Source organism: Gymnodraco acuticeps, unplaced genomic scaffold (genome assembly GCF_902827175.1).
Source record: "Gymnodraco acuticeps unplaced genomic scaffold, fGymAcu1.1, whole genome shotgun sequence".
Classification (NCBI taxonomy): domain Eukaryota; kingdom Metazoa; phylum Chordata; class Actinopteri; order Perciformes; family Bathydraconidae; genus Gymnodraco; species Gymnodraco acuticeps.
The window spans coordinates 26,820-51,235 of record NW_022989897.1 but is presented as its reverse complement, the minus strand read 5'-3'; the positions used below and the strand labels follow the sequence as shown (position 1 = coordinate 51,235).

Sequence of the window (24,416 nt, the reverse complement as noted above, 5' to 3'; positions counted from 1 at the left end):
GCAGTAGAAATAGTAATATATTTTCCTTAAAGAAATTTGAATTTAAAATCTACTACTCAGGGAAGAAAGCAAACCAGTTTTAATTAGGCCAAATTAATTCACAGTATCTTACAAGCACTTTTGTTCATGTCTAATCCGTAATCAAATATAAAATGATAGTTGGATCTTTGTATCTTCTTATTATTAGCAGAGAAAATGTTATGTTTTTACAACAATATACAATTAATCCTACCAATATAGATGGGAACCGGGTTGGGGGGGTCCCGAAAATATTTCCAATTACCCAAGGGGGGCCCGACTGAAAAAGTTTGGGAACCACTGGCTTAGCCTTTGTGTAACCGATGATGTTGAATTCATCGTAATTACAGCAGGATATCATGGAGCTTGTCTTCCTTCGATGTGTTTCTGTTTTGTAGGAATGTCCTCCTGCGATGTCCTTGGACAGACTAACCACTGAAAATAGTCAGCCTGAATCTGACTGTGTGTGTGTGTGTGTTTTCCAGAACAACAGGACAGTATGGCCACCACTGTTGCTGTCAGTCCCAGTGAATACCTTCAGCCCTCCAACGTTTCCATACAAGTGAGTAACGTCCAGATGTAGAGTCCCACTTCCCTCTACACTCTGGCTTCTCTCTGCTGACGTCATTACCTCAGTTCACCCACGATGCGTTCATGACGCTGAACAACTAGAGGGACGTGTTCCTGCCAGGATCCAACTGAGTGATAGATGTCCCCCTTTTTTAAATGATAGAAACAGATTCATAATAACAATAATAGATTACATTTGTATAGCGCCTTTAAGGGACCCAAGGCTACTTCACATGGTGAACAAACAAGAAGGGCAAATAATAAAGTACACATTAAATAAATAGCAGTAGGAGTGGAAGCAGGGCGACTGTGATGGGTTAGGGGTCAAAGGCCATGGTGAGCAGGTGAGTTTTTAATGATGACTTGAAGATAATACACAATCAATGTTGTAATATTTCATATCTGAGCTGAGTGTTGGGCTTTAGGAAACAGTATATGTGTTAAACGAAATAATCCTGGCTTTTTTTAGGTGTTCAAACGGCAGTGAGGCTATCAATAAAATGTCATTTAATATTGAAGATAAGTAGAGTATATTAATTAAGGCTGTGGTTATTCATTTAAAATAACAAGAGGGTCTTGGTGTACCCGGCTGGTGATCAGGAAAGATCAAAACATTTTCAGTCAGGATTTAAAGGCATCCACAAAGTTCTTTAGGAGATCCTTTTAGCCTCTTATCTCCCCTTATCTCTCTGATACTACTCAAGCTGTTTTTAGTGCATATGGCAGTGAGACTTCAATATAATCTGAGCTTTTGATTATCGTAAATTATATAATATTAGTTGTTTTCTTATATATAACAAGTTTAAGGTTAATAATTTCAATGCAAAGATCATTCAGTAACACCATAACAAGATTGAGGTGTTTTTGGCCTATTTTAAAGGCATCAACAGATCTTTCTTTCCCACAGTGCTGTAGGAGATTCTTTTAGCCTCTTATCTCTCTGTAAGTGTGTCTAATCATGCTGGTTTTACTGCCTGCTGTGTGTGTTATGTCTGACTGGAAGTGTTTGTCTCCCTGCAGGACCACCAGCCCTCTCCTCTCGCCCTCCTTGCCGCCACCTGTAGTAAAATCGGCCCTCCTGCTGCTCAGGCTCCCGTCACTTCTCCTCCAGCTCAGCCTCAGCCTCGCCGCCTCCTCCCCATAAAACCTGCTCCCATCGCCCCCGCTCCTCCCAAAAACCTGGGCTTCCTCTCAGCCAAGGGCAATGTGATCCAGCTTCCTGCCGGCCTGGGCTCCTCGGCGCCCGGCAGCCCCATCGTGCTCACAATCCAGCAGAGCCCGGCCCGAAGTAACAACTCTGCACCCGCCAATATCCAGTACCAGATGATGCCTCAGATCCAAGGGGCTCAGACCATCCAGATGATGCCACAAGGAGGTCAGATCCAACTCATACCGGGCACAAACCAGGCCATAATCACCACTCCCATGACGGTACCTTCCCAAAACGCTGCCAACACTCCCATCACACCACAGAAGAGTTTAGCTATCAAACCCTCCCCCAGATCGCGGAAATCAAACAACTCCCACGTGGTGCAGCTGCCCGGCGGGATCACGCTGCCGCTCAGCGTGGCGACGGGAGAGATGGGCGGGACTCAGTTTATCACGGAGACAGCAGCGGCTCCAGCGAAGGGGAGAAGAGGCAGGAAGAAGAAGATAGTTCTGAATGCTTATGCTCCGCCTCCTGCTCAGCCTCCCTCTCCAACATCAGAGATGGAGACCATACTGATCGAAGCTGGAGACAACATCATCCAGGTACATGTGGCAGAGAAGCTTTCATTTCAAACCTTTATTTATGCAGGTGAATCCCATTGAGATCATTGATCTCTTTTTCAAGGGTGACCTGCTGCAAGTAGGTTCCACATGAATACATATACATAACAGAAAAACAAAAAGGACATCATACAGTATATTTACAGCGACTACAGTTTACATAGCTAGTAACATTTACAGGTTCCAACAGTTTCCGATTGGATAGCATCTATCCGTGCTTTAAAAACATTTAGTGGAACCAAATTGCTTCCATTCCTTTTGCAGACTGTTCCAAGACAGCATCTAAAAGCTATCTTCCCTAAGACAGTCCTAGCAGTTGGCACATTTAATAAAACCACAGCATGCGATCTCGGCAGTAGCCACTTACAATTCGCCGTGAGATCTTAACGAAACACAAACAGTATCTTTGATAGCATATGATTAACTCCAGGTTCACTCGCCTGGGAGACGATGTGTATTTAGCCAATATCTAAATGTTGGTGGAGCTAAAGGACTGAATACGTCTGTGACATTTAATTGAAAATGTGGGACAAAGCCAGGAAGTGAACCCTGAGTTTAGAAGACGTTTTTGGTCCAACACAAATTTGCATTATACGATGATATGAAACAAAATAACTTTGATGTAACATATTTCCTTTTATTATTATATGATTATTGTACATTTTCTGTTAATTAGCAAATCAACAAATTGACCAAACATAACTCTATTTAACTGTTGGAAGAAAAATAGGATTAAAGTTATAATATACATTATCTTTCTTTGCGTCTTTACCATGGCAACTACTGTACAACTATTTTGGTTAAAACTCTCCTCCCTGAAAAGCATCGTTCCCAGCTGCGTTAGCACAAACTAAACCGTAAACCCACTGTATGTAATGTGAAGTTAACGGAATATTAAGCCACTAAAGACTTGGAGATTATCCTCTTGAATTGGGAAAAACAAAGCTAGAAGGAGAAGAGTGAATATAGAATTGAAATGCTTCTATTATGACATACACACCAGTGTATTTACAGCTTGTTCAGACCTCCAAAAGACGTGATTAAAAGTGGTTTACTGGTGGCAGAGATGCCATAACTGAACTCCATCCCAACATCCCTTTTATAAATCTGCAGCCTTGATCCAAACACACTGAATGTGTCCCCCTTCAGTTGGTGGTTAGGGATGATGGCCCCGCCGCTCCACTGGCTAAACGCCTCCCAGACTAACCCCTCTGTATTTCCAGGCGGGAAACAACCTCCTGATCGTCCAGAGTCCTGGTCAGCCGGCCATGGTGCAGCAGGTCCAGCTGGTTCAGTCCAAACCGGAGTCTCAGGTGGTTCAGATCCCCCAGCAGGCTCTGAAGGTGGTGCAGGCTGCATCCGCCACATTACCCACAATCCCTCAGAGACACTCAGCCCCCTCGAGCCTGCAGGTCACCCAATCAGAGCCAACGCCAACACAGGTAACCAGGTTTTTTTTCTAGAAAAATATAGTATAAGGAGGCACTTTCTATTCATTCATTGGGGCGGTTTTGGCGCAGTGGTTAGAGCGTTGGTCATCAGATCAAGGGGCGTTGGTGAACTCCAGTTCGAATCCCGCCTCGGCCGCCACTGCGTCAGGCCGTTGTGTCCTTGGGCAAGACACTTTACCCACATTTGCTCCTGTGGGTAATGTCCGCAGTAATGACTCTTACATGTCTAATATGTGTAAAGCGCTTTGAGCACCTGTAAAAGCGCTCTAATAAAAAATGTAATGCATTATTATTATTATTCAGGGCTCCGTAAAAACCAAGCTGTCTATTGGACACGATTGTCCTATTTCTGGAGTAATAATGCCGGTTTGACCAGAAGAAATATTGTTTTCTGGCATCAATTTAACATTTCACGGGAAATTGGCATTTTGGTTTGAGGGGCACGCCCCTGTTACCCGGTTAGACCCTGATATGAAATTCTACTAAAGGTTTGAAGCTAAGTTGCTTTACATTTTTCATTTATTTGACCAGGAACTCCCAAGTGAGATTGAACGTTTCTTGTATGGACAATCCTGGCCATGGTTTTCTGCCTTACTAAGTCACAGTATATAAAATAAAATACATAAATATACACTGATACAGAAGAACAGCTGTTTAAAACAGTGGCCATTCACTTGAAAACAACCTAATCACGTACGTCCTGGCTGTATCACTGCATGATGGTAGATTTTTTGTTTTTTTCAAATGGGAACGGAGAAAGACCAGGATAAAAGATTATACATCTTAAGATATTATATATTAAAATGTCCTTCTTCCACCTTCCATAGCTCTTTCACCCATGTTCAATTGTATGTAATTTATATTTCTCCTTTTCAAGTTACAAAAATCACTATCCACTTGTTTTATGGATTATTTTCGTTACATTTTGAATTTGTTGTCAAGACTTCATTGTGGCCTATTCTTCCTTAAAATATGAGCAACCAAATGAACCGCTACCTTCTTCTGGTTGCACATGGTTGCATGTTTTCCCCGAGTAAAAGACACACAGTGATGTAAAGCACAAACTACAATGTGGAATCCAGTAAATAAATAAAACTCGATTTTTTTCTCTCCGTCAGTTCCTCTTCAAAACAGCATCAGGTGAGTGGCAGACGGTTCATCTCCAGGACTCGGTCTCCACCTCATCGACCCAAACCACTGCGGTCGTCACCAACTCCCCGCCGCAGGCCAGCATCAAGAGGACGCTTCAGGGCGGGAAGAAGGAACGAACTCTGGCTAAAATCGCTCCTGCGGGGGGAATGATTTCGTTAAACACGTCTCAGCTGACTTCAGCGACGCAGGCCGTGCAGACGATCAGCATCAATGGGGTCCAGGTGCAGGGAGTTCCTGTCACCATCACCAACGCTGGAGGTGAGCTGATGATCTTCTATTTGTTGTATACAGAGGTGGGAAGTAGTGGAGTACAAATACTTTGTTACTGTACTTAAGTACATTTTTCTGGTATCAGTACTTTACTCCACTACTTATTTTTCTGACGACTTCTTACATGTTGAACCCAAATACCTGAACTTTCTACTTCTCACATGTTGAACACAAATACCTGAACTTTCTACTACTCTTTAAAGCAGCTGCTAGTTATGGGTACTTTTTACTGAAGTACATTTCAAAGCCTCTTTACTTTGACTTGAGTAAAGAAGTTTAGTCAGTATTTCTACTTTTACAAGTATTTTTAAACACGACTATCTGTACTTCTACTTGAGTAAAGGATGTGTACTTGTGCCCTCTCTGGTTGTATATAACAAGTACTAGTTCTCTATCTTAACAAGTGACATTCCAGAAAGATAAGATGTAAAAACAAAACAATAAACCAGCATTAGAGAGTAAGACAAATATACAGATGACCGTGAAGCAGTGTTTCCGCCAGACCAGGGCTGAGAGGGCGTCCACCCCGAGGGGGGGGGGGGGGGTTTGGCTTGAGCCGTCCCTTATAGATACTGTCTTTTTACGTTAGTGAGCCGGATCATTTGGCTCGGCTCTCTTAAAGCGCCGGCTGTTTCGGTTCCCAAGCGGCTCTTCATGTTACCACAGTTTACCACGGAGCCTCAGTTTCGCCGCTGCGAGGCTCCGGCGCTCGCAGCTCACGCGCGTGCTCCACTCCGCGTGCTCCACTCCGCGTGCTCCACTCCGCGTGCTCCACTCCGCGTGCTCCACTCCGCGTGCTCCACTCCGCGTCTAAATCGTGCACGTTCCGTGTTGTTGTCCGATGGCAGGCACCGCCGATGTCGGGGAACCGATCTTCAATACTCTGAAAATAATCCCACCAGACTCCTTTGCCCCTCCAACAGAGGGATGTCCTTGTCCTTTTTCCTTTTCGTTATTTCAAGCGATAAAAACTCTCGATCTTCTCTCGAATTATTAATATTGTTGGACGCCCTCGGCCCGAGTTCAGGGCGTCCCGAGCTGAATAAGGGCGTCAAATGACGGCAAGACGCCCCCCTGGCGGAAACGCTGCCGTGAAGATAACTCTGACAAATAAAAACTCTATTGAAGAGCCACTTTTCTGTTAACACAATATACACAACATAAGCAGGATATTATTTACATAAAGTGCGCATGGAATGAAATATTCAATTAAATATAAATCTGAAATGTACAGTGTGAGTCTGTGAGCAGGGCTTCATTAGAATCAATCAGAATTGGACTCAAAACATGTATTTATCCTGGGGGGATATATGGTTTCGTTACAGTAGGATGAAATAAAATAAAACATATTATTACAAATAATGACAAATAATAATGAAGGGTCCTTGTGCTGATGCGCCACTGTCCATAATACTGAGACCACAGGATGGAGGAGATAGACAGATGGACAGAACAAGTGTCAGTTTTTCACTTAGATTGTCTTTCGTGGTTGTAAATGGAAACGGCTTACATGGATCAAGAAGCTACGGAGATAATGATTACTATGCCAATGCTGTTTCAATATTGGGGTTAAAGCAATCAAGTAGAACATGTTATTTTTTAAGATTGTATACATATAGAAAGTATTTTTAAAGCTACAGTATCTACATGTTTCCCCTAAATGTTACTCCCTTGATACTTTGCCTTGAGGTTATCTGTCTGATTCTCTTCTTGCTACTTACAGCTAGGGTTGGGTATCGTTTTAATTTCCACGATTCTGATTCCGATTCTACTTTTCGATTCCGGTTCTTAACGGTTCTCAATTCCGATTCTTTGAGGGGCAGGGTAAAAAAAATGATTACGTTCTTGTTGAGAAAAACAAGCATATCTGCCTCTCAGGCATACCGGGAAGAAATGTTTGAACATTTTAAAGCAAAATGCTTCAATCTGGTGCACTTTAAGCAGAATGACTAGAGACTAGATCTAGGGGGTACAACTCTAAACACCCATATGAAAAAGATCGGTTTACATTTTAATTCCAAATAAGTATGTGAACATAACCAATAACCTACCATAGCCAATAACAAATACATGTAACTTATTTTATGTTTGTTGTTCATTCATATCTTATTTTACTATTTTATTTATGCATATTTTTTTATCTCTCCAGTTTAAAAGGATATGTCTGGTTTACTGTCCTATAGTATACATTGGAATGATTTCAAACCTGTTTATCCCAATAATTATAAAGGAGTGCCTTGGAAATAAATTGTGATCAAACCGTTTGAGACCCACTGAGATAACTTAGACTAAAGTGAACTATCTAAACACTCAGAGTCCTTTACCTCACTGAGCTGTAGTTATCAGCCTCTCAGTCTGACTGGAGAGGACTCTCCCTCCACATCATTGTAGAAACATCTTCTTCTTCCGTTAGAGCAGCTAGCACCAGATTCTAATAACAACAGCGCCGGTTCCAGTGCACCCTCCCTTTCTCACTCGCACTTTGGCTGTGAGCTGCGGGCGCCAGATAAGCCAACATCCCCCATTTTCATCACTTACAGCGCCCATCGTACAGGGCGAATGAAACGTGTAACCGGGGTGAAAAGGGTGTTACATTTACTTAATTGTGAATGTTGTTACATCAAGGCCGAACATTAGGATGAGCACCAACGGTCAAAACATTTGTTTTCCCTCCCAGAGCTGTCAGCGCAGCGCCTCCCCAGATCTGGCGCCCTAGGCGAACATCTATAACGCCAGTGCGACGGGCCGGCCCTGGTCCCAGGTTACGCTGTAGGAAGCGTAGGTCAAACGCTACATTTCCCGCCCCGCCGAAGTCATACAGTAGGCTACGGAGAGCGGCGAGAAACATTTCCTCAGGTATCGAAAAGCGGAACCGAAATTCACATTTCTAAATGATGCCGTTGGAATCTAAATGTTGAACCGGTTCTCGGTACCCAACCCTACTTACAGCTGATGTTGCTTGCACAATAAAGTTATGAAAAACATATGTATCATCAAAACCACAAAAGGAAAACTCCCTGAAATCAATCCCACGAGATGCAGCAGTGGAACATTTTATTCCTCAGGCGATCTTGTGTATCTAATCAAATCAAATCAAATCAAGTTTTATTTATAAACGATTTTTGGTGGAGCCAAAGTGCTGTACATATAATAAAAATAGCCTACAGTAGAGACACTTTACAGCAAATACAACAGCACAGATTGTTCAGAATATCAGTATGAGAAAAACGACACCCTCTGTCCTCAGACCCTCTGTCCTTAGACCCTCTGTCCTTAGACCCTCACATCGTACAAGGAAACACTTCCAGAGAAAACCCACAGTTTAAAGGGAACATGGGAGAAACCTCAGGGAGAGCAACAGAGGAGGGATCCCTCTCCCAGGACGGACAGACGTGCAATAGATGCCGTGTGTAAATCGAAGAGATAATACATTTTACAGCATATAGACCGAATGTTAGGAAATGCATGTGTCTGTAATAAGAAGATGAATCCACGAGGATGTCAGCTACAATCCTGTGGAAGCCATCAGGGAAGCAGCATGACGAGACCCAAGGCAGGACCGCAGAGACAGGTTCAGCCACGACCCGAAGTCCACGACTTAATCCAGAACTCAGGATAGAGGATCCAAGACACAGGACTACAGCAAGAGGATCAGCCTCGACTCCGGATCCCGGCGTAGATATAGATACAAAACAAGAAGAAAGATTTGGCTGGGTTAATCGGAACAAGAGAATACACAGACACAGACAGAGAGGGAAAAGGTCATTGGATACAAGTTATTCTTGATAACCCTCTAGAAAGATCTCATGAACTTCCCCACTCAATCTATCAAGAGCAGTTCTATTAGATATAGATAAGAAACAGAGATAGGGAGCACAACAAGTGTAGTCTGCTCAAACAAAGAGAAACAGTCATGGCTGACGAAAACAAATACAATGTTTAAACTCTTTGCTTTCTCGTGTCACTATATTCATGGTACCATTAATCCCTAATTAGAAGTTCAGTCCACGTTGCCTCATGACAGTCAGCTCACATAAGCTACAGTGTAGAAATGGCAATGACATTCTTCTGACCTGAGCTCCTCAACAATGCAACATAGATAATCAAATAAAGTAGATAGCAAGATGACAAACAGATGAATGTTTACCGGGGCACTTCACAGAGCTCAGGTGTTTAATAGTCGTATTGCCTGTGGGATAAATATGTCCCTGAGTCTGGTGGTTTTGGTCCGGATGCTACGGTACCGCCTGCCGTTTTGTAATATGCAGAACAGCTGGTATCGTTCATCAGATTTAAATACTGAAAGTCCTCTTCCAATATGAGAGTAACATGCTAACAAAGGTATCCCAACTGCAGCTGTGAACATGACAGGATGTGTGATTACCTGGAAGAGCATCAGGACTGTTTGAGGCATATGATAGCTATGTGATTAACATGATGATTCAGCCTCTATGGAGAGAGACATCAAGCATGCTCATTTCTGACGTGGAGCTAATATGAACTGGGAGGCTGTGGCTCAGTGGGTAGTGCGCTGAACTTCGAATCAGGGGGTAGCAAGTTCGAGTCCCACTGCAGTCAGCATGTCGTTGTGTCCCTGGGCAAGGCACTTCACCCCAAATTGCTCCTGTGGGGATCGCCCACAGTACTGAATGTATGTAAGTCGCTTTGGATAAAAGCGTCTAACAAGTGACATGACATGAACTAAACATTGAATACTGCTTTATTTTCCTCCATCTTGTGACTGATTTTGAGATTTTGAGAAAAAGTCAGAATTTAGAGAAAAAGTCAAAATTGAGAGAATTTGAGAAAAAGTCAGAATTTAGAGAAAAAGTCAAAATTTGGAAAAACTCAGTATTTTGTAAATGACAGGATGTATGATGACCTAGAAGGGCTATTCAATTACACATTCAGTTGGACCAGATTTTATAACTACAAAATTCAGCTGGGCCAGACATTCAGCGGCCTGTAAAAAGCTTTATTACTGCGATGAAAAACATGCCATTTGTATTAATTGTTCATTTAACAAAGGTACGTCAAAAAGTGCATAAAAACAGAACAAATTAGCATTCATTTAACAGAATCTGAGGCATCTCAAAGTGCATAAAAAAAAAAGTGCACAGTTGTAGCATTTGTTTGCTTTAGAAGTCAAATATTCAGGTTATTTCTTTTTGAACCAGGCACATCACGAAGTGCATTTAACTGAACACAATAATAGCAGTCTTAATAAATGTCCTCACAAACAAAATAAAATTGGATAGCTACATATGACACATGCACATCATTAACAAACAGTTAAAGAGCTCCAATGTGACAAAAAGAGGTAGTACTATAGCAATACTATTTTTTCACTTTTCAAGTAATAACAAAAAAATCATACGTTTCGGTCACATTTATCCTGACACATTACAAAGTGCATTTAAATACAAAAATAACTGTCAAACCCTTCAGTGCACAAACCCATAACAAGGGATAAGGGTAACTAACATATGAATGAACACTACACGTCTACTATAGTAAACTAGGTGCTTACTATCACCTCATTTGTGATTTGTCATCGCTGACTTTCTCAAAGGGAGAAGTGACATTTTTAGTTTTGAACAAGAGCAGTGATTTTTGGCTCATAGGATGTCAATGCAATCCTAAGACATTGGTGAAGAGTGCTGTCAGTCAGGGAGCAGCGAGTGCTACTTTTTATTGAGTTCATGTGTGACATCACTCCAAAACTTCGCTGGCCCGTTAGTGCGCTGCTCTTGTGCCATGGTTACGGATGAATGCATGTCCACAAAGTTATTATTTCGATTCATAATTTGATAAATAATGGAAAATGATTTATATTGCCATGGTGAATATGTTTTGAGAAAATGATTGTTAATTTTACATCGTAAATATGATCTGTTTCCTTGTACCTTCCGGTGTGTATTTAAGTGAGGTAATTGAGGACAGCCGGCGTGCTCGGAGACCTGATGAGACGGGGAGCGGAACAGTTTTTCGACCGCAAATTGTAAACAGAGATTAGTGTTGCAAATTGGACTGCAAAGTATAGTTTATATAGGAAAGCATACCGCCGAAATATTGATTTTGAGACTATTTAAGTCAATACTTTTTTGTTAATAAATTACATTTTTTGACTGAAAACCTTCGGCTGCTTATTGTCTTGGATTGCGTGTCGTCAACCCCGCTCTATAGTGGCAAAAGGAAACATTGGATGCCATTACATCAAGTCGAAAAACTCCGTAAGGAAGAGACACACACCGTTTGGATCCCCGGAAAAGAGGGACACACCGGAGCGGACAGACTGGGCCGGTCGTGAGTAAATAAAGGGAATGAATCCGTGTACGCATTGATTGGAATGTCGGACGTGTTAATGTCTAAAAGGAAATCATAACAGCGATGCACACATTGGAGGAGGATTGTAAATACCTGTGGATCGTCTGTGAAAAGAATGTGATTGAATTTGTTTGTGCAACAAAGGAAGCCAGTAGGCGTGCTCTGTGAGACTCATTACAGGAGCGCAACGTCTTTTACGCACGGCCTAAAAACAAACAAATAAATAATGTCGGACGATCCCAGGACTTCTGCTAACGCAGAAACATTGTTAAAATCACTCAAAGCCTCCCGCAGTGGGAAATTAGGAGCATGCACAAGGAAAATGAACGAAATGAAGGCCTTGCTTGTGGAGGATGGGAATGTGGAACATGTGAATGAAGCTTTGGAAATGTTCAAACAAAATATAAATGACTTGTGCAGTGTTCATGGATCCGTACAGCAGCTTTTATCAGAGGAAGAGAGAGAGGAGGATCATGTGGACTGGTTTGAGCCAAAAATGACACATTTTGAATATTGTATGAAAGATGTGGATGTGTGGAAAAGAGAAAAAATTGCACAATCAAAGATTCATCCCCATGACACCATTTCTAATGTTTCACACAAGTCAAGGAGCTCAAAAACCTCTTCAGTCTCTTCAGCATGTAGAAGAGCGTCTGCTGAAAAGGCTGCCCTGCTAGCCAGAGCAGCTGGATTAAAGGGCAAACATGCACTGCTATTACAACAAGCAACACTAAAAGCTGAACTGGAACAAATGGAACTGGACACAGAAATTGCAGCATCTGCTGCTAAAATAAAGGTTCTGCAAAGCATTGACGTGGAGGAAAAATGGAGGATCAAAATTCAAGATGGAATGAATGCTTATCTGGAGGAAAGCAAAGAAAAAAGCACAGACACTTTGGATCCTGAAATCTCAGCCATGGAGTTCATGGAGTGGTGCAGTGCCTAAAACACCACTTCAGAGGACTGTCATTAATCTTCGCCGCCCTCAGCAACCCACAATACAGTTTAGACCTTTCAAAATGCCCACAATGCATAGCTCCACCCAACGCACTGAAACCCATGATAACCTGGACACTGTTATACAGAGACAGAGAGATATTGCTGACCTCATCATTATGCAGCAGAAACTTACCTTGTTACCAACAATGGAGATAAAAGTGTTTGATGGTGATCCACTTGAATATCAGTCCTTTATGCTTTCGAACACCTTATTGAGGATAAAACAGCTCGCAGTCATGACAGGCTCTACTTTCTCGACCAGTACACTTCCGGCCAGCCCAAAGATCTCGTTCGCAGCTGCCTGCATATGGATACCCAAAGAGGTTACACAGAAGCCAAAAAGCTATTAAAGGAGCACTTTGGGGACGAGATCAAAGTAACCAGCGCTTATTTGGAAAAGGCAATGAACTGGACATCAATTAGACCGGATGATGGCAAAGCGCTTCAGGCATATGCAATGTATTTGAGAGGATGCTGCAATGCTATGCAAGATTTAAAGTACATGGAGGAACTAGATATTCCTTCCAATCTAAGATCGATAATATCTAAACTCCCTTACAAACTGCGAGAAAAATGGCGGACAGTGGCTTATGAGATATTACAGAGAACAAAGAAGAGAGCTAGATTTCGTGACCTTGTGGAGCTTATGGAAAAACAAGCTAAAATACTCCTGGACCCATTATTTGGGGATATACAGGATCGCCACATCTCTAGCCCAAGGATGGCCACTAGGAGCCAACCCATGAGCCACAGAACACCTAAAAGTAGAGGCAGCAGCTTCGCCACCATCATCGCAGCAGCATGTGATCAGGAGAGCAGCGCTGCACCATCAAACACAGAGCAGCGTAACACCTTCAAACAGCCACAAGGGGGCAGTCCTGCCTCTTTTGCTACTTTTGTAAAGGCAAGCATGTGCTGACTGATTGCCATCAGTTCAAACATCATCCACACAAGGAAAAGGTTGACTTTTTGAAGATTAATGGTTATTGTTTTGGATGTTTGATGAGGGGTCATATGAGCAGGAACTGTAGGAAAAGGCTGACATGTCAAAAGAGTCACCCAACAATACTTCACATTGACAGTCCACTTCTACAAAAGCCTCCCCCTACTGAAACAAAAGGAGCTTGGGTCAACAGTGCACTTGTCTCGGCTGGTGAAGCTACTGGGGGCCGGTAGGGATTGTGCCCTAGCCATAGTGCCTGTTCGAGTCAAGGTTCACAAAGGAGATAAGTTTATCTCAACCTATGCTTTTCTTGATCCCGGTAGTTCAGCGTCATTCTGCACAGAGAATCTAATGAGACAGCTGAATCCCAAAGCACGAAAAACGACAGTCGTTCTACGAACAATGGGTCAGGAACGACTTGTAAAGAGTTACGAACTCAAAGGATTGGAGATAGGACATTTAGATGGCAGTACTTACATTGACCTACCTCAGGTGTACACACAGAGTAAGATTCCTGTCTCAAAAGAAAATGTACCTACCCAAAAGGATCTGGAAAGATGGCCTTATCTAAGTGACATACAGCTGAGAGAAATTGATGCTGACATAGAGCTTCTAATAGGAGTTGATGTTCCCAAGGCAATGGAACCTTGGGACATAATAAGAAGTCAAGGAAATGGACCATATGCAGTCAGGACAGTGTTTGGATGGGTGGTAAATGGACCACTCAACGCTTGTACTGCTGTGGAATCCGGACCTGTGGTCACAATGGTCAACAGAATATCAGTAGCCAACCTGAATGATCTCCTCATCACACAATACAATCAGGACTTCTCGGAAAAAGATTATGAAGAGAAGAAGGAAATGTCAGGTGAAGACAAAAGGTTCATGGAGATAGCATCAAGCTCAGTAGAACTCAAGGAGGACCCAGAGGTTAGAAAGGACGTAGCAGTTAACAGTTTGAGTGTCCACGAAACCAACCCAACCAGCAAACTGTTTGAGTATTACTCATCATGGAGCAGACTGCAGAGAGGGGTTGCTTGGATACTTAAATTAAGGGGAATTCTTCTTCTGCTAAATCAAAGAAGGAAATCTGCAAAGGCTGACCTTGCCCCAGATTGGACTCTTTTGAAATCCTTAAAGGACAAAATGAACAAGCTAAAGTTGACATTTGGATCACAACATCTGTCTGTGGAGGACATTAGAGAAGCTGAAAGGTCAATAATTCTCTCTGAGCAAAGACGTCACTTCTCTCAGGAACTTGCACTTTTGGAGAAGGGAAGGCAAGTAAGAGCAAGCAGCTCTATCAGAAAGCTGGACCCAATCTTAGTTGAAGGCATGCTAAGAGTGGGAGGACGAATAAGCAAATCAGCAATGCCAATGGATCTGAAGAACCCCATTATCCTGCCCAGAGACTCTACTGTATCCAAACTGATCCTGGGCCACATCCATCAGCAGATTGGACACTCGGGGAGAAGCCACATGCTCTCAAGACTAAATCAAAGATTCTGATTCCGTGCTAACTCGGCAGCCAGAAAGATAATCAGAGCCTGTGTTTTCTGCCGAAGAATGCTAGCCACAGTTGGAGAGCAGAAAATGGCTGACCTCCCAGAGGATCGGGTGTCTCCAGATCTACCACCCTTTACTCATGTTGGTATCGACTTCTTTGGACCCCTGGAGGTTAAACGAGGCAGAGCAAATGTAAAACGTTGGGGAGTGATCTTCACCTGCCTTGTGAGTCGTGCCATACATCTGGAAGTTTCGAGCTCATTGGACACTGACTCCTGAATCAATGCTTTGCGCAGATTCATATGTCGCAGAGGGCAGGTGACAAGCATCAGGACCGACAACGGCACAAACTTTGTGGGAGCACAGAAAGAGCTAAGAGCTGCTCTTAAAGACCTGAATCAACACAAGATTCAAAATGCATTACTCGGGGACGGAGTAAAATGGACTTTTAATCCGCCATATGGAGCCCACCATGGTGGAGTTTGGGAGAGGCTCATCAGACCTGTAAAAAAGATTCTGTGTTCCGTTCTAAAAGAACAGAGATTGGATGATGAGACTCTACAGACAGCGTTGTGCGAAGTTGAGAGCATCATGAATGACAGACCATTGACTACAGTTTCAAGTGACCCAAACGATTTTGAACCCCTCACGCCAAATCACCTCCTTCTGCTAAAGACAAAACCGATTATGCCACCTGGACTCTTTCACAAGGAGGACTTGTACTCACGGAGGAGATGGAGACAGGCACAATACCTCGCAGATCTCTTCTGGAGGAGATGGATAAGAGAATATCTCCCAATCATGCAACAGCGAGTCAAATGGCACAACCCCAAACGGAACCTTTGCCCCAATGATCTCGTCGTCATCGTGGATAACACTGCACCAAGAAATTCCTGGCAACTGGGCCGGGTGATAAAGACACTGTCAGGGTCGAAAGGGCTTGTCCGAAGCGACCAATTGACAAGCTCTGTCTGCTCCTGGAAGCAGTTGATTGAACACAAGGTGTCATGTGCTAGTAACCTCTGACACCCAGTATCACACACACACATGCCCCCCCCCTTTTCCTCTTGAACTCATGCAAACACACCTAACACAAACATTGGACTGTGAACTATGACAATGATTGTATATTGATGACAGTTACATTTTGAGTAACTGCTTGTTTTTTGGCTCTATTATAATGTATTAATTATTTTGCTACTGCGTCAACAATTAGGGGCCGGTGTGTTAGAGCCACAAAGTTATTATTTCGATTCATAATTTGATAAATGATTTAATGATGGAAAATGATTTATATTGCCATGGTGAATATGTTTTGAGGAAATGATTGTTAATTTTACATCGTAAATATGATCTGTTTCCTTGTACCTTCCGGTGTGTATTTAAGTGAGGTAATTGAGGACAGCCGGCGTGCTCGGAGACCTGATGAGACGGGGAGCGGAACAGTTTTTCTACCGCAAATTGTAAACAGAGATTAGTGTTGCAAATTGGACTGCAAAGTATAGTTTATATAGGAAAGCATACCGCCGAAATATTGATTTAGATTTGTTATTTTGAGACTATTTAAGTCAATACTTTTTTGTTAATAAATGACATTTTTTGACTGAAAACCTTCGGCTGCTTATTGTCTTGGATTGCGTGTCGTCAACCCCGCTCTATAGTGGCAAAAGGAAACCTTGGATGTCATTACACATGTCAATAAGTTCCAGTGTAAATTTCCCCTCGTCGATGGAGGGGACCACTTCCTTTGCTCTGGTTGATACGCCCCCCTCTATTGCAACAGTGAAGGGGTCTCTGGCAAAGCCCATCACCTCTGTGGGCAGAGCAAGTCCATCCAATCGACCGGCAAAGTTCTCTTTCAACCTCGCAATGAAATCTGTCATCACATCCGTGATTTGTGCCGGGGATGTGATGTGTTTGTGGAGCGTCGGAAAATGCAGCATCCGACCCGTACTCAAGTCGGTCGCGAAAAGGTCCAGCTTGACTTGGGCAATGACTCGCGCATCTGCTCCACAAGATCAATGACAGTTTTGTCTTTGTTAACGCTTCAGAGTTGAGAGAGACATGTTTTAGAGTTGCTATCATATGACCACCGTTACTAGCACCACTAGATGCACTTTCAAAAAACGTGCTGCGTTGTGGTTTGGTGGTTTCTATGCAACGCGGAGTGTTGCGTTCATGGTCTGTACTAGTGTAGGAATTTGGCCACGGGAGGCTGGGCCACTCGGGAGTTGGTTCTGGGCCGCATCTGGCCCACGGGCCGGCATTTGAATAGGCCTGACCTAGAAGAACCAGTATTCCTCCATCTTGTGACTGAGTAACTCCCTCTCTTGGATATCAGCATGTGAAGGACACTGTTCAGGAACTAGTTGATGCTCTGTGTGTGATGACTACTTCCATTCTGGAGAGGATCACAAATACATGGATCCTGATGTTGAAGCTCAAGCCGGGGACCAGGGAGATTTTTCTAACAGATTCAGGTGTCTCTAACTGTGTGTGTGTGTTTGTGTTTGTCAGGCCAGCAGCACCTCACAGTTCAGGCGATACAGGGTGGAGGCCTCCAGCTGGCAACGTCTCCGGGACAACCCGCCCTCCAGATGGAGCAGACGCTGACCCTGGAGCTGCCCGGACAGCAGGGAGAGAAGAAGAGACGCATGGCCTGCACCTGCCCCAACTGTAAAGACGCAGAGAAAAGGTGAGAGAGTCAAGAGACGGACGAATATGTGCTTGAATTACACTTTACCTTGCCTGTTTTTGGGGAAACATTAATCTAAGATACATCACTTTTTATCGCTTTTATGAATTGTCTTGTTTAGTTTTTGTTTGTGTGTTTGTTTTGTTTTTAATTATTATGTCCTAAATGCCTATGTGAAGCACTTTGAATTGCCTCTGTGTCTTTGTCGCCCATCTACGTCCATCCCTCGCCCCCACTGCCGCAGAAACCCCCATCCCCGCATTCATTACCTCCCGTCTGGACTATTGCAACAGCCTCCTCTATGGTTCACCTGCAAAAATACATCCAGAACTCCGCCGCCCGCCTACTCACCCACACCCGAATCCGTGAACACATCACCCCCGTCCTCATCAAGCTCCACTGGCTCCCCATCCCCCAGAGCATTCAGTACAAAATCCTCCTGATGACGTACAAAGCCCTCCATAACCTGACCCCATCCTACCTGACTGACCTCCTCCGCAGACACACTCCCACTCGCTCCCTCCGCTCTGCTGCTGCCAACCTCCTGTCCACCCCCCCCCACCCGGACCAACCTCAAGTCATGGGGCGGCAGAGTCTTCTCCGTTGCTGCACCCACCCTCTGGAACTCACTACCCCAATCCATCAGAGATTCTTCCTCCCTCACCGCATTCAAAACATCACTCAAAACCCACCTGTTCAACACTGCATCCAACCACTGACCCCCCCCCCCCCCCCCCCCCTATTTTCTGGATATCTTTTTGTATTTTTCTTTGTTTTTTTTTCCTCTTTCAAAGCGTCTTTGAGTGTCTAGAAAAGCGCTATACAAGTATCATGTATAATAATTATTATTATTATTATTATCATACAATAAACTAACCTTGAACTGTTTTAGAATAATATGGATTTAAGGGTGTCTGGGGCTAAGGGGATAAATGGGCGTCCTGTCCAATTAGAGAGTCAGTGAGTTGATCAACCTGTCGAAATGTGCTTGGGAGAGATACTTAACTTAATAATTATAATTAGCTAAATTATGAAATGTAATTTATAAAGTAAAAACATTACCAACTGGACATGGCTATAATCAGACCCGGCGCCAGAACAAATTTAAAGGGAGGGCCTATGATTTTCATGGGAGGGCACACAAAACCGTCACGTGCTGCGGGCCTGCGGCACAATATATATCAGACAGCAAGGCCAACAGCATTGCGTAAAGACGCACACTTATCGCAAACATACACAAATAAAGGGCAACATAGCAACCACTTTGAAACATTGTGTGCGTGGCAACACAGACACTGGTAAATCACGAGCAAGGTTGACAGCTAAAAAAGCTATAATATAAACGACAGCTGACACGTAATAACGGCTCCGTGCCAGCTGATCTGCACCAAAGTACTCATTTCCTTATTTGTTTCCTCGCGTATCTGTCTCTCCACAAACTCTCACATGAAATGTGTTCTTTTGATGCGGCATGCCTTAGCAGTCCTTTATCAGTCTGTAATGCGTGTTTCCAGTCGCAAAAACCGTTGACAGTAAAAGCCGCATCAGATGAAGACGTATTCACTTTAAACTGTCTACAGGGGAAACAAAAGGCTGCGTCTGCTTTTAACGAATATTCAAACCATGGTCTGTTGTGTACCATGCAGCGGCAAAAGTGCGCTTCTTTCCTGAAAACAATCTCCCTGGATAACGATCCAGCTTCACCTGCTTGGGTTTATTAACCCCAAGATCATCGCTAACTCAACCCCGGGGTTTGTCGAGGTCAAGCTTGTGACATTAAGGCGTGCTGCTGCAACGGCAGGTGCAGGGTCGCCAGCAGCACCATCGGCTGCAGTTCTTTCATCGCTATTTCGTTTTAATAAATCCTTAGACCTTTGGAGCCAATTTCTGATGTCCATTTTGTAATGCAAACAGAAATGGGAGTCTACAGAATGCACAATAAACAAATCCAGAATAGGCGGCAGAGTGTGACGCTGTGATTGGTCTAAATGGGGACGAATCACAGACACATGCATTTATTTGACGTAGCCTGCGATTTTTTTGTTTTGTTCTGACATCACATACATCGTAGCATAAAAGTTCACAGTTTATTTATAATTAAAAAAATTAAATATATATATTTTTTTATTTTTATAAATAATAAAAAACGTGTTTATTGGGGGAGGGCAGGATTGTCAAATGGGAGGGCCTGGCCCTCCCTGGCCCTCCCACGGCGCCGGGCATGGCTATAATGGACAGATTTTAAGTTACCTGCTAAAAAACATTTTGTGAACTTGTTTAAGAATAACAATCATGTTGTCCCACCAAAAAAATGAAAGGTACAGAGATTTCTCCGATAAAGTCATATCTTAGTGATCTACTGACAAAAACAAAACATAACTACAAATCTTATTCCTTGTAAGTTAAGTTTAGGTACTAAAAATCTAAATGTTTTGCACGAACAGAACAATTTACGCTTTTATGTCCATTTTTATCTCAAATCCATTCACCTTTTGAATGCTCAGCTCTACCCTGATGTAAACCTGTAAATATATCTCACTTCTCACCGTGTGTTTACGCTCTGCAGGCCGGGGGAGATTGGGAAGAGGAAGCACATCTGTCACGTTATAGGCTGCGAGAAGACGTTCAGGAAAACGTCGCTTCTCAGAGCTCACGTCCGGCTGCACACCGGAGAGAGACCCTTCGTCTGCAACTGGGTTTTCTGTGGGAAACGATTCACACGCAGCGACGAACTGCAGCGGCACGCCAGGACGCACACAGGTCCGTCTGCTGGACACTGAAACACTTGTGAATACACTGAATACAAACATTCACTCCACAATATCTCTTATACAGAGAGTGTAAACCATGCTACACTGTTTAAAATCTCGCTAAGCACATATAGCTGGTCAAATCAGTTTTGTTAATATGCTCAAAGAAAGTTGGATGCACAAAGGTCCGTCTGCTGGAGACACTGAAACACACACGTGAATACACACATTCACTCAATATCTGTTAGTATATGATTGATTAAACTCTGTTCTCTTGGAATTAGTAAAAAAACAATGTTACTGCTCAGGAAAAGACTCTATGTGGACACAGGCCCTCAAAAATGTCATGATAATATTGGTTTTATTGCTTACCCTTAAGGTAAAACGTTTATGAAAATGTGTTTGAAAGCTTGTCCCTATATTCTCTGTGACATTAAAAACATTATCACAACCTTTTTCTGTTTGTTTCCCCAACAGGAGACAAGCGCTTCGAGTGCACCCAGTGTCAGAAACGCTTCATGAGGAGTGACCACCTGACGAAGCATTATAAGACTCACATTAACACCAAGAACCTGTGAGCTGCTGCCCAACGTTTACACAGACAAACTCTATGAAACTAAAGACTGTATTAGAGGACGGAGGGGCAGAGGAGACGATACCAAGGGAGTGTCTGTGACTTCTCCCGTTATGGGAAATACTCCAAAAAAAGTCCCTATATCCTCTCTCACTCTGGACACTGTGTAGCGTGGTGTACAAATAAAACCTTCCTAGTGGACTTCAGACGGATCCAGCAAACGTTTGAATAATAGTTTTATGTATCTTTTTTTCCTCGAGCTCCGACTGACCGTGCAAAAAATGATGGGGATTCAGACGCTTATTTGCTTATTTATAAACCTCTCTGGATGAAGATCATACATGTTATTATTCAGACGCCAAGACCACAAGACTCTATATACAGTTCCCCTCTTTTTGTATTTTTTTATTTCCCCCACTTGGTTTTTCACTTGTTTGTAGTGAGTAAGAGCTCCTAAAAATTGGCTTTAAAGCACCAAAAAAGGCAAAAATAATACAATTGTTTTGTACATTTCATAGAAATATGTTTTACCTCATTGAAATGGTAATAAGTGGTGTTTAAGATGTTTAAGTTATTTGTGTTTTAGCAGGAGTGTCTGCTGATTTAAAACCTGTAAATCCCCCTAAAAAACAGTTAAACACAAAAAATGAACTCCCCTTACAGACTTTTGGAAACCTTTAGAAGTTTACATTGGCTATTTTTTAAAGTGTGTGTATTCATACTAATAAACATAACATTATTAATGATAATAAACTAACAATTTTGTATACAATTGTTAGAAATTCATTCACAAATATGTAAACAGATCTTGACATAGAAAAAGAAATGAGACGCAGAAGACTATGTAAAGACAAGGACTAAAACAAAACAGCAGAAATCTTTCAGTCTCTGGCTTAGAAAAAGTTTTCATATGCAGTCGAGGACCAGAAGTCACTGAGCCTTTAAAAAAAAAAATGGATATTTCAAAATCAACTTCAAAAGAAAATAGGGAAATCTGAGCAGTTTAGTAATATATTGGTGAACATCCAGCTGGAAATTATACATATTGTAGTCCAAATACAACATTAAGGACACATATCAATGTCAGAAAACGTTACAAAATAAATTAAATACATTTGGCTTAGTCTGAGATATGCAAGATTGAACATTACATTTCAAGTATTGACCATTTTGGTCAAGATTAAGGAACATTTCGACTTAAAGAAAAGCTGGTTAAGGGGCTTAAGTCTTCTATTATGATTAGGTGTAATGTCACAAAGTTCAAACATATAATTAGAGAATGATGGAGGACCCAGGCTTGATCCTTGTGGAACACCAACTATGATTATACCAAATGTTCTGAGTGATTGGTCAGTATGTTAATGATATAAAAGCAGGATGTAATCTATTACCAACTTCAAGGAAATTAAACTCTTATTATTATTGGATTAATTTAGAGGAAACTGTTAAGTATCATGTTTTTTAGGAGTTTGTGACTGAATCAATAACTTGATGTCATTATTTCACATATAAATCAATGTAACTACCTAGAAATATCTTCTTTTTTAGAGAAGTACTGCAAAAACGTTCACATTTCTGGAATACTTTTTAATTCCCTGGGTTGTCAAGGGGCTGAGTTGTAAACCCTGAAACAATAATTAAGTATATAAACTAATAATAACAAACTATCACAACAACTTTTATAATAAAGTTTGAGAAATACGGTCAAAGAGGTCTCTTAAGTCTCCAGGTGCTAAGGATTTAATTCAGTTCAATATGAGTTGGTTTTCCATCTTCGATATTACAAAAGGTACGTCTAGGGCTGGGTATCGAAGTTGTCATTTATTGAGATTTCTAATATTTGGCTTAGAGTTCGTTCTCAGAACTTGTTCTTTATCACATATTTGGGTGGTTTTAACACAGTTCTCTGTTAGGTTCTTGAATGGCTGCTTGTGTTTTTAGACATTTTATTTTAACATCGGACCGGAAATGTTTTTTGTTTTTTTATTCAAATGTTTCTACTTCATCTTGTTAGGTATCAAAAAAAGAACGATACCCAGCCCTACCTACACTATGTGTACTAATAAATAACTAGGGTAACTGTTATTCTGCTTCACTCATGGTATCATTTTGATTTGAGGATTTGTAGCCTATGCATTGCTGTATATACGATCAGTTTTACAATGATTTGGCCTAACTTGACAATCCCTCGCCAAGATGAAAAAGTTATCTTTCTCAGGCCTTTGATTTGTTGCTTTATACATGCCTTTATTCCAGCTATGTGATAGCTTTAATTCTAAATTAACACTTTTTGTTGATAAACAGATGACCAGCATTAGACCTACTGTACAGTATTCACATCATTTACTTTAATGTCTCGTGCTTTACAGAAAACATTGTTGCTTATTTTTTTTTGAGATATTGAAGATTAACTGACCTTTTTCCTGACAGTTTGAAGTCAAATGTGTGCGGGGGTTCCTTTTGTTTAGATAAATACACCAAGCTATTGTAAAATAAGCTTTTTGGTCAAATTAGCACGTTGCCATCGGACAGCAGGTACCTCTGCTTTGAGTTTTCACTGTTTCAATACATGCTAAACAGCTTTGACCAAAAAGCTAAAGTCAGATTTATTTACTTTGAAGCATTTTCCTCAAAGTGCTTCACAAGGGGCGACAGATAAACTTAAGCTTACATGCAGGTGGCCAATATTTGGTGTATTTTTTCAAGAATGTGTCTGAAGACATGCTATCGGGGGACGGATAGACAGAGCGTGCTCATATTTATGTTTGTATTTCATGTCTGCATAATGTAAATACAGTGTGTGTCTGGTAGACACCGTAAATGTAGGATATTAAAAACCCAAAAGTTAAGCTGCCTAGTGTTGTGGTCGGCGTGGCCGGCCTGAAGGAAACAGACTTTGTACAGTGTGTAAGGAATAAAATATAATGTGACATTGTATAGCTTCATTCCTGCTTTGTATAGGACTTCGAGATCTTTTTTCTATTGAATTAAAGATGCCTTAGACAGCTGCTCCCAGTATTCAAAAGTAGTCTAATTCCAGGTAACAACATTTGTACAATTATTTTATGTTTTTTAACTTCTGTTACATGCTAATGTAATGTGCACTAATTTAAAATCCCAGGTTCCTAAATTTGTAAATTTGATCTTCATTGTAATTCAGTTTAATGAGATTGTTCCAAATTGAGACATTTCTATTGGTTGGTTTCGGTGAATGAAATGCGTCTCCTTCTCCAAGCCTGTATGTTGTACATTGTTCTGCAGCCATGTGTTTTGTTTGTTTGGAGAACCCAGAGAACCAGCAATTCCTTTTTTGTTACTTCTGTAAAGTTGCTGAAAATAAATGTTGCTCCTTTTCTACAGTCACCTCCCTTAATAAAGAACTCCAACTATT

At 41.9% G+C, this 24,416-nt stretch overlaps 1 protein-coding gene across 2 annotated transcripts; it reads left to right on the top strand.

The window, feature by feature from the left end:
• Positions 1–296: 296 nt before the first annotated feature.
• Positions 297–24,416, top strand: sp2 (sp2 transcription factor). 2 transcript variants are annotated; one of them, XM_034205554.1, is made up of 7 exons: positions 303–580; positions 1,609–2,340; positions 3,582–3,800; positions 4,928–5,219; positions 17,524–17,701; positions 20,268–20,461; positions 20,929–24,416. In XM_034205554.1, exons 1-7 carry the CDS (start codon positions 518–520, stop codon positions 21,027–21,029), a joined length of 1,779 nt encoding a protein of 592 aa, XP_034061445.1. In that variant the 5' UTR covers positions 303–517; the 3' UTR covers positions 21,030–24,416. The 2 variants fall into 2 exon arrangements, with proteins under 2 accessions (XP_034061455.1, XP_034061445.1); XM_034205564.1 differs by lacking the exon at positions 20,268–20,461 and having other exon boundaries at positions 297–580.